This window comes from Stenella coeruleoalba, assembly GCF_951394435.1.
Source record: "Stenella coeruleoalba genome assembly, chromosome: 10".
Lineage (NCBI taxonomy): Eukaryota > Metazoa > Chordata > Mammalia > Artiodactyla > Delphinidae > Stenella > Stenella coeruleoalba.
The window spans coordinates 56,349,812-56,361,867 of record NC_137156.1 but is presented as its reverse complement, the minus strand read 5'-3'; the positions used below and the strand labels follow the sequence as shown (position 1 = coordinate 56,361,867).

Here is a 12,056-nt window from a genome sequence, read left to right as displayed (position 1 = left end):
TTCCACTGTGTGTATTCCTGCATTTATGGTATAGTTGGCAATAAGAAATATGATGATTATTATTATTTTAATTGTCACAGGCCAATGAGAAAACAAGTCAGACTTAATAGAGACAAAGGAAACTGATGAGAAAATTAAGCCATCATATAACCCATGTGGTACGGCCCACAGCCTCCCATAAGAATGGAACAACTGTTTTTAGACCCAGAAACAATGATTTGGTTTTAGCAAGAGTGACTTCATCCATCACATTAAATTCATGGACTTAATCTGAATTTACTCGATTTGTAGCTGTGTTGATATTTTATTCATATATTTGTTTTGGTTTTATGGTCATATGAGAGCTCTAAATATAAAATGCTTAGACATATTTGAATTGCACTATAATAAAAATAATTTAAGCCACCACTAGATGCTATAAGATTTCTTTTTCCTTTAAATAAATTCATATATTACTCCCATTTGAGAAACTTGGGCTTTCAGAATGAGGTTTAAGCTACAAAACAAGGCATACGTGGGAGAGACAGTGACATTCTCTGAACTTTCATCCGCACACCCCTCATTGTTTCCCAGCCCCCTCACCATTGGTTCTGGCCAACGGGCTGTGGCATAAGCAACGATGCATCAGCTCTAGGCTGAAACACAGAAGAGCCAGAGAGTAACTCTCCCACAATCTCTTCCTACACTGGTGACCACATAGGCCAACTTTTCCAAATGGTGTGGCTGCAAGATGGGAAAGCTCTGTCAGCTTGGCCCTCCACTGACCTAGGAAGGACACACAGTGGAAGTGAGAAGTAACTATTGTTGTGTGAAGCTACTAGATGATGAAGCTGATTTGTTACTGCAGCAGAGCTTAGCCTATCCTCACTAATACATCTTCGGGAACAGCAGTCTACCTCACTGACCAAGCCCTTCCCATCATACTCCAGGCTCCAAACAACGTTTAGTTCAATGACTTGAACACATCAAGTTGATTCATGGCACCACCTTACCTTTGCACATGCTGTTCCTTAATCCTAGAATGTCATTCCCCACACTCTTCTGCCCTCTTCCCTATCCTGCCATTGTGATTCATCCTTTGAAACCTGGTTCAGATATAATTACCACCAGGACATTTCCCTCCATTTTCCAACCCTCTTCCCCCCTTCACCATTACCCATCAACTCTACAGAATGCTTATCTTGCCATGTGATAATTACACGTTTACATGCCTGTCCCTACCCCACCTCCAAACACACTGTGGCAGGGTCAGTGGCTTATTCATCTCCACACTATCAAGACCAGCATGCAGCAGAAGTAGGCAGGATTTGGCCATTTGGCCAGGAAGAGCTTCCTCCAGGGGGCTGGTCCTAAGGCACTGGAAGGAAGTTAAGTTAGATCCATCACGCCCCTGGAGGAAACACCTGACTCAACAGCAACAAGACCAGAGAGTCTCAGCTGTCTCTGCCCCAGTCCCAGGCCAGACACGCCAAGGAATCCTGAACCCTCCCCATCATCTCCCCAAACACATTGCTCTTCAGCCCCCAGGGAGGACTCAGACTTTACCTGGGGCGGCGGGGTCGGGGGACGAGGGGAGCAGCCTAGGGCCTTGTACTCAAAGTGTGGTCCACACTTAAGAACTGAGGAGCTAGTGAGAAAAGCAGAACCTCAGGCTCCATCCCGACTCCTGGGTCAGAATCCACATTTTAGCAAGATCCCCAAATGATTCATATGCCCAATAACATTTGAGAAGCACTGGCCCAAGGCACCCAAACAGAATCTCTCCAACCTGAAAGGTAACTTTAATAACAATACTTCTATACACTGATGTATGCAATTATATCTCAATAAAACTGGAAGAAGAAAAAAACTCATGAAAAAAAATAACAGTACTTTCTCTTCGTAATAATATCTGCAAAGTGCTTTACATCAGCGGTCCCCAGCCTTTATGGCACCAGGGACCAGTTTCATGGAAGACAAGACGGGGGGGGCGGGTAGGGGGGGATGGTTCAGGCGGCAATGCGAGCGATGGGGAGTAATGGGGAGCAGCAGATGAAGCTTTGCTTGCCCGGCCCACTACTCACCTCCTGCTGTGCGGCCCAGTTCCTAACAGGCCACGGACCAGCCTTTTCAAAGAACTCCCCCACATACGAATCTTCAAAAGAGGCTCTGTGTTACCACCAGATGGTTTAGGCATTAACAGGAGGCTACCAAAGGAAAAAGTGGGAAACTCTGGGTACCAGATACGATAGCCCCCTAGATGCAAGGAAAGGAAACATCATCAGGCAAGAGCCTCTGACTAACAAAGCCTGTCCAAGCCCCTCACAAGCCCCGGTACTGGTCTGCAGCTTGGGGGCTGGGGACCCCTGCTTTGTATTAGTCAATCCTCAGAACAATTTGCTCATGTCCATTTTACCAATGAGGAAACTGAGACTCAACGTGTCTGGGTACCTTGCCCACCATCATACAGCTTTGAAGAGTCAGAGTCAGAATTTGAAGGCAGTTCTGCTGGACTCAAGAGTTGTAACTCCCATCACCACCCACTACACGGCACCCTGCCATTCACAAGCACTTAGCCTTCCAGACCAGCTCTGGAGACCTCCGTGCCCCTTCACACAGCCGCTGGACAGTATTTCCCTCTATTCCATCACTTACTTCCAACACCACCATGCCTCCACATACACCACTGTCCCTGGGACACTTTCAGTTCTCCCTGGGCAAGGATTTTATGGGCTTGCTAAATGATTCTTTGATGAGTCAATGAAAATATTTCCCCTTCATCATCAGACAGCCCTCTGAGGATGGCTGGATAATTATTATTAAGTAAAGAAAGGTGAAGACACCGAGGTTCCCAGAGAAGTTGAATGACTTGCACCAGATCACCAGGAAGCCTCAGACCTCTGGGGATAGGATGGAACTGAACTCCCTGACTCCCAGTACAGCCCCTTCCACTCTCCCTGTATTTCCCTCTTCTGACCTACATTACCAGGCAGTTAAAAACATCCTTGTCGGGCTTCCCTGGTGGCGCAGTTGTTGGGAGTCCGCCTGACGATGCAGGGGGCGCGGGTTTGTGCCCCGGTCCAGGAGGATCCTGCGTGCCGCGGAGCGGCTGGGCCCGTGAGCCGTGGCCACTGAGCCTGCGCGTTCGGGGCCTGTGTTCCGCGGCGGGAGAGGCCACGGCAGTGAGAGGCTTGCATACCGCAAAAAATAAACAAAAAACAAAAAAAAAATCCTTGTCAAAGAACTCCCCCATATATGCATCTTCAAAAGGGGCTCTGTGTTACCACCAGATGGGCCAAATTTAGACATTAACAGGAGGCCACCAAAAGAAAAGGTGGGAAACTCTGGGTACCAGATACAATAGCCCCCTGGATGCAAGGAAAGGAAACATCATCAGGCAAGAGCCTCTGACTAACGAAGCCCGTCCAAGCCCCTCACAATGACCCCATGTCAAGGCAGAGGCCCCCTGGAAGGCCAGGCTGGTGGAGACACACCCACCCTCCCTGGAGTCTGTGGTATTGTGGTTCCACTGATCAAGACAGCCCTTTCTTTCCCTTTATTGTCTTTAGAAAGAAGCTAAGACATTTAATCAGCTCCACATGTAACCAGAGAAAAGCAACACACCTGCCTGAAATATTCAAATATTTAGGAAAACACAGGAGGGAAATTTCCCTTGAACTGGTTAAAAGGGGGATGAGAGAAGCCAAGAGTGAGATCTTGGGACAATGAAGCAACTCTCCATTTTGTTTTGCTTTTCTGAGCATTACACCCAAGCACCATGCCACCCGTTGGGCACTGCCGAAGGCACCCAGATGAGAAGTTAATGGTCTGGGCACAGGGCTCCATCTGCTAGGAGGCACCTTGTGAAAATTCACACCAAGGCACTCTGCAGGCTAGCGCAGGCTACCCAGTGCTGATGATACAGCCCTACTCTAGAAATGTTTGATTGGGTTCCCTAGAATCAGATCCTGAGATAGGAATCCCTAGGAAAGTGTTTTATTGGGAAGTATTCCTAGGAAGAAACTGGTAGGGGAGTGAAGACGTGAGTCCAGAAAGAGAAGCAAACCCAGCAATGACCCCTGGAGATCAATGTGACACCACACCACAGTGGATTTCTACAGAGTACGTCACACCTGGCTGTGTCCCAATCAAGGGCAAGGGAGCGGGACTATATACACTCCGGCACCCATCAGGCATTGGTTAGGGGCTGCCCCCAGGGGAGATGGCAACTCCCAGGCCCGCCTTGCTCTCAGCTCCTTCAGACCAAGCAGACTCCAGCAGCCCCAACAAAGACGGTCATCCTCCAACGAAGGGGAGGGGCTGGCGGCTGGGAGTGAAAGCACCCAGGGTACCAGTGTGCACAAAGGGCTCTGAGGGGACACTGTGTCACACTGAAGTACCTGTGACAGTCCAGGGTCCAGTATTCCTTTCTCCAAGTTTTGCCCAAAGCCTGACCATGATAATGCTGACTCCATCTCAGCTATTCTGCGGCCTCACGGGGTTCTCACATTTCTTTGAGCTCACCATAAATGTACCTGGCTCAAAGACCTTTCAGACCTTCATGGAATGAGTTACAGAGCATCTTTCAGATATCGTTTTCTGCCTCTCTGTTCTTTTTCCAGGGAAGCATTTTCTGGCACCACCCAAAGCAATCCAAATATTAAACTGAAATGCTTTTATGAAGTTGGGCTGCCAGGCAAACCCAACATCCTTTTCCTTTTTTTCTTTCTTCCTGGGGTCCCTGTTTCTTGCTACCTTGCCCCTTAAGGATAAGCACAATGCTTGGCTACTACTCTAGACGCCCCATTCATTGTGATTGTGATTGTCAGCTCAACACTAGCCAACAGATCACCTCTGTAAGCAGTGACGTGGACTAACTTCACAGCTCCTAACACAACCATAAAGGCCCAGGACCACCTAATGGCAAGACAATCAGGAAGGAAGGACCCAGCTTCAAGTTGGCAGCTGTGATCTTGGACAACACAGCAAGTAAATGAAAGGAGATGGAATCCACAGGGAAGGGGGTAAGACAGAGGGAGAACTAATGTTGGAAATGAATAACAGCGGAGTTCTCTCCACAACTTCTCTTCAACCCCCACTCCCAGCAGGCGGATACCCCGAAAAGGTGTCTCCAGACGCCTCTGCCCAGCCCTGCACAGTCTTCTTCCCACCTCACAACACCTCGCCCCCAGAGCCAGACACCCAAGGCAGTATAAATGCGGTCCTATAATTGAAATTATTGATGGGATATTTCATGAACTCATTTTCTTTTTTCTGTTTATGCCCAGACGCTCTGCCTCTAGCCTTTTCCCCTATAGTCTTTAGTTCTTTTGTGTGTTTCTTTATCTAGTTCTAAGGAGAATTTCCTTTCCTTTAGCTGGGTCACAAGAGCTGTGGAAACCTGGGTTTAAATCCCAGCTTGGTCGCTATTAAGCCATGTGACCTTGCGAACCTCTGTTTTCTCATCTGACAAATGGGGATAAATCCACCTTCCTTACAGGTCTGTGGAGAAGATGGATGAAATGAGGTCAACTCTAGGTAAAGCACCTGACATGTCGACATGCTCAATAAAGCCCGGCTCCCTCGCGGGCGCCTTCCCTCTCCGACAGCCCCACCGCACCTCCCAGGATGCCCCCGCGTTTCCCAGGCCAGCCCCTCTGGACAGCGAGGGACAGGAACCCAGATGGGGACAGCGTTAACCCCGACCCCGAGCAGGCGAGTTTCAGCTGGTGTGGCCACACACACACACACACACACACACGCACAGCGCTTGCTCCGGGTACCCCCGCGGGACCGGCACTGAGGCCCCACAGCGCACGGAGCGGGGTCTCGAGTCGGGGAGACACAAGGGCTTCCCCTACCCCGGCGGCGGCCCCGACCTGGTGGGCGCCAGAGCGCATGGTACTTACCCGGGGCGGGCTGAGCAGGGCAGCTGGGGGCGGGTCGTGCGGGGGGCGGCGGCGGGCGCGGGGCGGGCGAGGCGGCGGGCATGGCTCGGAGGCCCGGGAGCTAGGCGCAGGGCTTGGAGGCGCGGGGCCGCGGTTCGACGGCGGGGCGAGCGCGGCGCGAGCGGCGAGGAACCCGCTCCGCCCTCTCTCCTCGTTCCCTCCCGCCGCCCGCCCCGCGCCGCGCAGCGCCGGGCAACAGCCACGGGGAACGTCTCTGGGGGCGCCGGCTTAGCAACAGCGCGCCGCCCAGCCTTTCTCCCAGCACCCGCACCCGCCCCGCCCTGCTCCGCGCGCCGAGCCGGGCGGGGCCCGCTTTGAACTTGCTCACGCCCCCCCAGTCTTCTCCAGGGAGCGCCCGAGGTGGCCCTCGGGGACCCTTCCGCAGCCCGCCTCTGTCAGATCGCAGGGCGTGCCCTAGAGCCAGGCGCGGTCGGGCTTTGAAACTGAGCCTCGCCCACGTTCTCTGTGGGTGGCGGACCAAAGGCGTCCCCAGGACCCGGGAAGTCCTCGCCCCTCCTGGTCGTTCAGAGACCAGGCTTCCCTCACTGATCCCTTCCTCCTACCCCGTCCCCGCTACGCTCACACATTGACCCTGCAGCCGTCCTATATCCTGCTTGCCCCACAGATTCAGAGAACTGCTCACATGCCGTCCACACCCGTGACCTCAAAGATACAGCCTGCAAACCTCCCTCCAGCCTCACATCTTCCTGGTACCATCTAAAAGCTGCTCAGTGCCCCTTGCGTTGTTCTACCCCTTCCAAGCCCACCACACGTCTAATCCTCCCATTTGCAGATAGATCCCCCATGTCTGCAGTCACAATCCCATCTCCTCAAAGACTAGCTCCCAGGCCTCTCCTGGGAGAGATGATTAATGCAGGGAAGACCATGCCCATGTAGGGGAGCAGAATTTGCCACCCCAAACGATGTCTCTTTGGGATATTATTTTAAGCTAGTTATTTTCTGAGAAACAGCAGACGTGGGAAAAACTCCGAAAACCAAGTAGGAGTTACCCCTGTGTAAGAAACATTTACATTTGTAAAGGAAATCTCCATTTATTAGGTGTCTCCTTCACCGTACCTGGAAGAGGAGAAGGACCAAATCTCTCAAAATTCTTTTTTTTTTCTTTCATTTCTAAGTCTTTCCTGAGTATTGTCACCTCATTTCTGAGTTTTTCTTTTTTTATTATTATATGAAACATATATTGTTATTTCTCAACATTTTTAAAAGGCCCTGATATAGAGCAAGTATTATTTTCCAAAATTATTTGAGCAAACAGTTATATTAATATATCATGAAGAAATGGTTCTATAGAAGGAATAAATGAGAGTTCATGTGCAAGAACTAAAGAAAGGTATTTAAAGACATTTTTCCCCCCCTTTGGTCCACTCTGTGAGGCTTGTGGGATCTTAGTTGAACCCCAGACCTCGATAGTGAAAGCACGGAGTCCTAACCACTGGACCATCAGGGAATTCCCTAGAAATTCTAATCAATGGAGAAAGCGATGACAAATCTGCATCACAACCTTCCCCTTGTTTACTGTGCTTTTCATGGTAACCTCTACACCCTCAAGATCCTCTTTTGTCTTTAGGTGAGGATGGTGTTTAAGGTGAGGGCTTCAGCCATTTAGAAAGTTACTCAAGTTTTTCTGGGGCTGTCTCATGTATACATGTTATTAAACTTAGCTTCATTTTTCTCCTGTTAGTCTGTCTCATGTCAATTCTGAGACCAGCCAGAAGATCCTAGAAGGTAGAGGAAAATTTGTTTCTCCCCAACACCCACATCTCCACATGGCCACTGACATGATTACAGCAATGGTCTTGATGTTGCCTTGATCCATCAGGTCACAGAGTGGGCTTGTCTGATGTTGGTGTTCTGTGAAATTGTTCACGTTCCGCAGAACACTAAGACTGAGGCCAGATCTGCTCCTGTATGACAGGGTCTGTCTTTCTCTTCCTCACACATAACAAGAAGTCTAGGAGAAGGCTATTCCGCGCTGGTTCAGCATCTCAGGGGTAACCTTAGGTATAAATCTCTTTCCAGGATTCCACATGGCCCCCTTCAACATATTGCCTTTTCCCCTCAGACTCAAGACTGTTGCCTCAGGGTCACAAAATGGCTGCAACAACCTCTGGAAGCCATTGTGTGCAAAGGAACTTCTGCTTCCAGCTGGTTTGATGGCCAGACAACCCAAAGTGATCATCAAGGACCATTTTCAGCAATCCAGTTCACCAACAGTGAACAAAATGACAAAGGACCTGCCTCCCAGTCGCTCCCCTCTAGTCAGGGGAGGCAGGTAATGAAATAGCAAGTATGGTGCTAAATGGTGTGGAGAAAACAAAGGAAGGAGAAGGGAATAGGGAGTGGGGACTGTTGTTATTTTAAGTTGGGCAGACAGGAAAAGCCTCACTGACAAGATGACATTTAGGCAAAAGCCTGAAGGAAGAAACTATTTGGAAATTTCTCTTGGAGGTAAGTGCCCCTCAGCTACTTAAATATTTCCTTTTTAGAAGCCATTGCAGCTACTCTTCCTGGCCCTATGATTTAGGAGCAAACAAAAGTTTTAAAAACTGAGTTTTAGGGTAAGGTTTAACTCTCATGGAGGAGAATTCAGATGACTTGTATTTTCTTTCTTGAAAAGCAGCAGTTCAGCAATGTTTAATTACTGGCTAGATAATCATTTATATGTTCATTATATACACATTAAACATACAAGGAACAACTTAGCTCAAGTTATCAGATTACCTCCCAGCAGTGAGGGATAAACGTGATACATCTTTTTTTTTTTTTTTTTTTTTTTGGCCACAACGTGCCGTGCAGCACGTGGACTCTTAGTTCCCTGACCAGGGATCGAACCCATGCCCCCTGCAGTGGAAGTGTGGAGTCTTAACCACTGGACTGCCAGGGAAGTCCCTAAACATGATACATCTTCTCCAACACTGGAAGAAAATGCTAGTTACCTACTCCTATTCTCCCTTTCTGACCTAGTAACAGACCCCAATTTTAAGCTGACCACACTGCAACCTAGAATAAAGAATAGATTTTCTAGCCTCCCTTTGTTACCGAACCAAACTAGGGTCTGCTCACCCACCACGCAGCAAAGACAATCTACTGACACCAGATTGTGATGAAGGAAAGTACAGTGTTTATTGCAGGACACCACACAAGGAGAATGGGCAGCTCATGATCAAAAGACCTGAACACCTCCATGGATTTTAGGGAAGGGTTTTCAAAGGCAACATTTGGGATGAGGGTTGCAGCGCGTGGACTTCCTTCTGATTAGTTGGTGGTAAGGTAACAGGGTGATGTTTCAGGAATCTTAATCATCAACCTTCTGGTTCCAACTCGTCTGGGGTCTACTTGCTTGAGGTCAGCATGTAGTCACCATCCTCCATCTGGGTAGTTGGTCTCAGTTTCTGCAGAACAATTTAAAGATATGTGTCGGTTCCTTGTGCTCGGTGGCCATGGCGGCAGCAGCAACAGACATTAGCGGCCCAGCTGCTAGGATCAGTTCCCCTGGGTTTCACCATCCCAGACTTCCTTCAGGGCGCCCCAGGCAGCAAACCAAGATGGAGTATGAGTGGAAACCTGACGAGCAAGGGCTTCAGCAGATCCTGCAGCTGCTGGAGTCCCAGTCCCCCGACACCACCATCCAGAAAACCATTCTAGAAACTGGAACAACTCAATCAATATCCAGACTTTAACAACTACCTGATTTTTGTTCTTACAAAATTAAAATCTGAAGATGAACCCACAAGATCATCGAGTGGTCTCATATTGAAGAATAACGTGAAAGCACACTTTCAGTATTTCCCAAATGGTGTAACAGACTTTATTAAGAGTGAATGTTTAAACAATATTGGTGACTCCTCTCCTCTGATTAGAGCTACTGTAGGCATTTTGATTACAACTATAGCCTCCAAGGGAAAACTGCAGAATTGGCCTGACCTCCTACCAAAACTCTGTAGCCTGTTGGATTATGAAGATTACAACACTTGTGAGGGAGCATTTGGTGCCCTTCAGAAGATTTGTGAAGATTCTGCTGAGATTTTAGATAGTGATGTTTTAGATCTTCCTCTCAACATCATGATTCCTAAATTTTTACAGTTCTTCAAGCACAGTAGTCCAAAAATAAGGCCTCATGTTGTTGCATGTGTCAATCAGTTTATCATCAGTGGAACTCAAGCTGTGATGTTGCACTTTGATTCCTTTATTGAGAATCTCTTTGCATTGGCTGGTGATGAAGAACCAGAGGTACAGAAAAATGTGTGCCAGGCACTTGTGATATTGCTTGAAGTTCGAATGGATCGCCTGCCTCCTCACATGCATAATATAGTTGAGTACATGCTACAGAGGCCCCAAGATCAAGGTGAAAATGTGGCTTTAGAAGCCTGCGAATTTTGGCTTACTTTGGCTGAGCAACCAATATGCAAAGATGTACTCATAAGCCATCTTCCTAAGTTGATTCCTGTGTTAGTGAAGGGCATGAAGTACTCAGATATAGATATTATCCTACTTGAGGGTGATGTTGAAGAAGATGAAACAATTCCTGATAGTGAACAGGATACAAGGCCACGTTTTCATTGATCAAGGACAGTGGCTCAGCAGCATGACAAAGATGGAATTGAAGAGGAAGGTGATGATGACGATGAAATTGATGATGATGATACGATTTCTGACTGGAATCTAAGAAAATGTTCTGCGGTTGCCCTAGATGTTCTTGCAAATGTGTATCGTGATGAGCTTTTGCCACATATTTTGCCCCTTTTGAAAGAATTACTTTTTCATCATGAATGGGTTGTTAAAGAATCAGGCATCTTGGTTTTAGGAGCATTTGCTGAAGGTTGCATGCTGGGCATGATTCCCTACCAATCTGAGCTCATTCCTCACCTTATGCCTCTCTGATAAAAAGTCTCTTGTGCGTTTCATAACGTGCTGGACTCTTAGCCGCTATGCACACGGGGTAGTCAGCCAGCCCTCAGACACATACCTGAAGCCATTAATGACAGAACTGCTAAAACGTATCCTGGATAGTAACAAGAGAGTACAAGAAGCTGCCTGCAGTGCCTTTGCTACTCTGGAAGAGGAGGCTTGTACAGAACTTGTTCCTCACCTTGCTTATATACTTGATATCTTGGTCTTTGCATTTAGTAAATACCAGCATAAAAACCTGCTCATTCTTTATGATGCCACAGGAACGTTAGCAGATTCAGTAGGACATCACTTAAACAAACCTGAATATATTCAGATGCTAATGCCTCCACTGATCCAGAAATGGAACATGTTAAAGGATGAAGATAAAGATCTCTTCCTTTTACTTGAGTGCCTATCTTCAGTTGCCACAGCCCTGCAGTCTGGCTTCCTTCCATACTGTGAACCTGTGTATCAGCGTTGTGTAAACCTAGTACAGAAGACTCTTGCACAAGCAATGCTGAGCAGTGCTCAACGAGATCAGTATGAGGCTCCAGATAAAGATTTTATGATAGTGGCTCTTGATTTACTCAGTGGCCTGGCTGAAGGACTTGGAGGCAACATTGAACAGCTAGTAGCCCGAAGTAACATTCTAACACTAATGTATCAGTGCATGCAGGATAAAATGCCAGAGGTTAGACAGAATTCCTTCGCCCTGTTAGGTGACCTGACAAAAGCTTGCTTCCAGCATGTTAAGCCTTGTATAGCTGATTTCATGACAATATTGGGAACCTACCTAAATCCAGAGTTCATTTCAGTCTGCAATAATGCCACATGGGCAACTGGAGAAATCTCCATTCAAATGGGCATAGAGATGCAGCCTTATATTCCTATGGTGTTGCACCAGTTTTGCACCAGACCCAACACACCAAAGACGTTGTTAGAGAATACAGCAATAACAATTGGTCGTCTTGGTTACGTTTGTCCTCAAGAGGTGGCTCCCATGCTACAGCAGTTTATTAAGACCCTGGTGCGCCTCTCTGAGAAACATAAGGAACAATGAGGAAAAGGATTCAGCATTTTGTGGGATTTGTACCATGATCAGTGTGAATCCCAGTAATCCAAGATTTTATATTTTTTTGTGATGCTCTTGCATCATGGATTAATCCAAAAGATGATCTGCGAGACATGTTCTGTAAGATCCTTCATGGATTTAAAAAT

General features: G+C 47.7%; 2 protein-coding genes across 2 annotated transcripts in view; one reads left to right on the top strand and one right to left on the bottom strand.

The window, feature by feature from the left end:
• Window positions 1-6,355, bottom strand: part of DCLK3 (doublecortin like kinase 3) — a 47,282-nt gene extending 40,927 nt beyond the window's left edge. Inside the window, exon 1 of the mRNA XM_079932876.1 lies at window positions 5,889-6,355. Within this exon, the coding sequence (XP_079789002.1) occupies window positions 5,889-5,970 (82 nt within the window). The 5' untranslated portion in view covers window positions 5,971-6,355. The remainder of the gene's footprint in view (window positions 1-5,888) is intronic.
• A 3,122-nt stretch (window positions 6,356-9,477) lies between these two features.
• LOC307193103 (transportin-1-like) lies at window positions 9,478-11,747 on the top strand. Its single transcript, XM_079934640.1, is given in 2 exon segments — window positions 9,478-9,591; window positions 9,593-11,747. Coding segments are annotated over 2 exon segments (1,017 nt in total). The 5' UTR covers window positions 9,478-9,493; the 3' UTR covers window positions 10,512-11,747.
• Window positions 11,748-12,056: the final 309 nt, after the last annotated feature.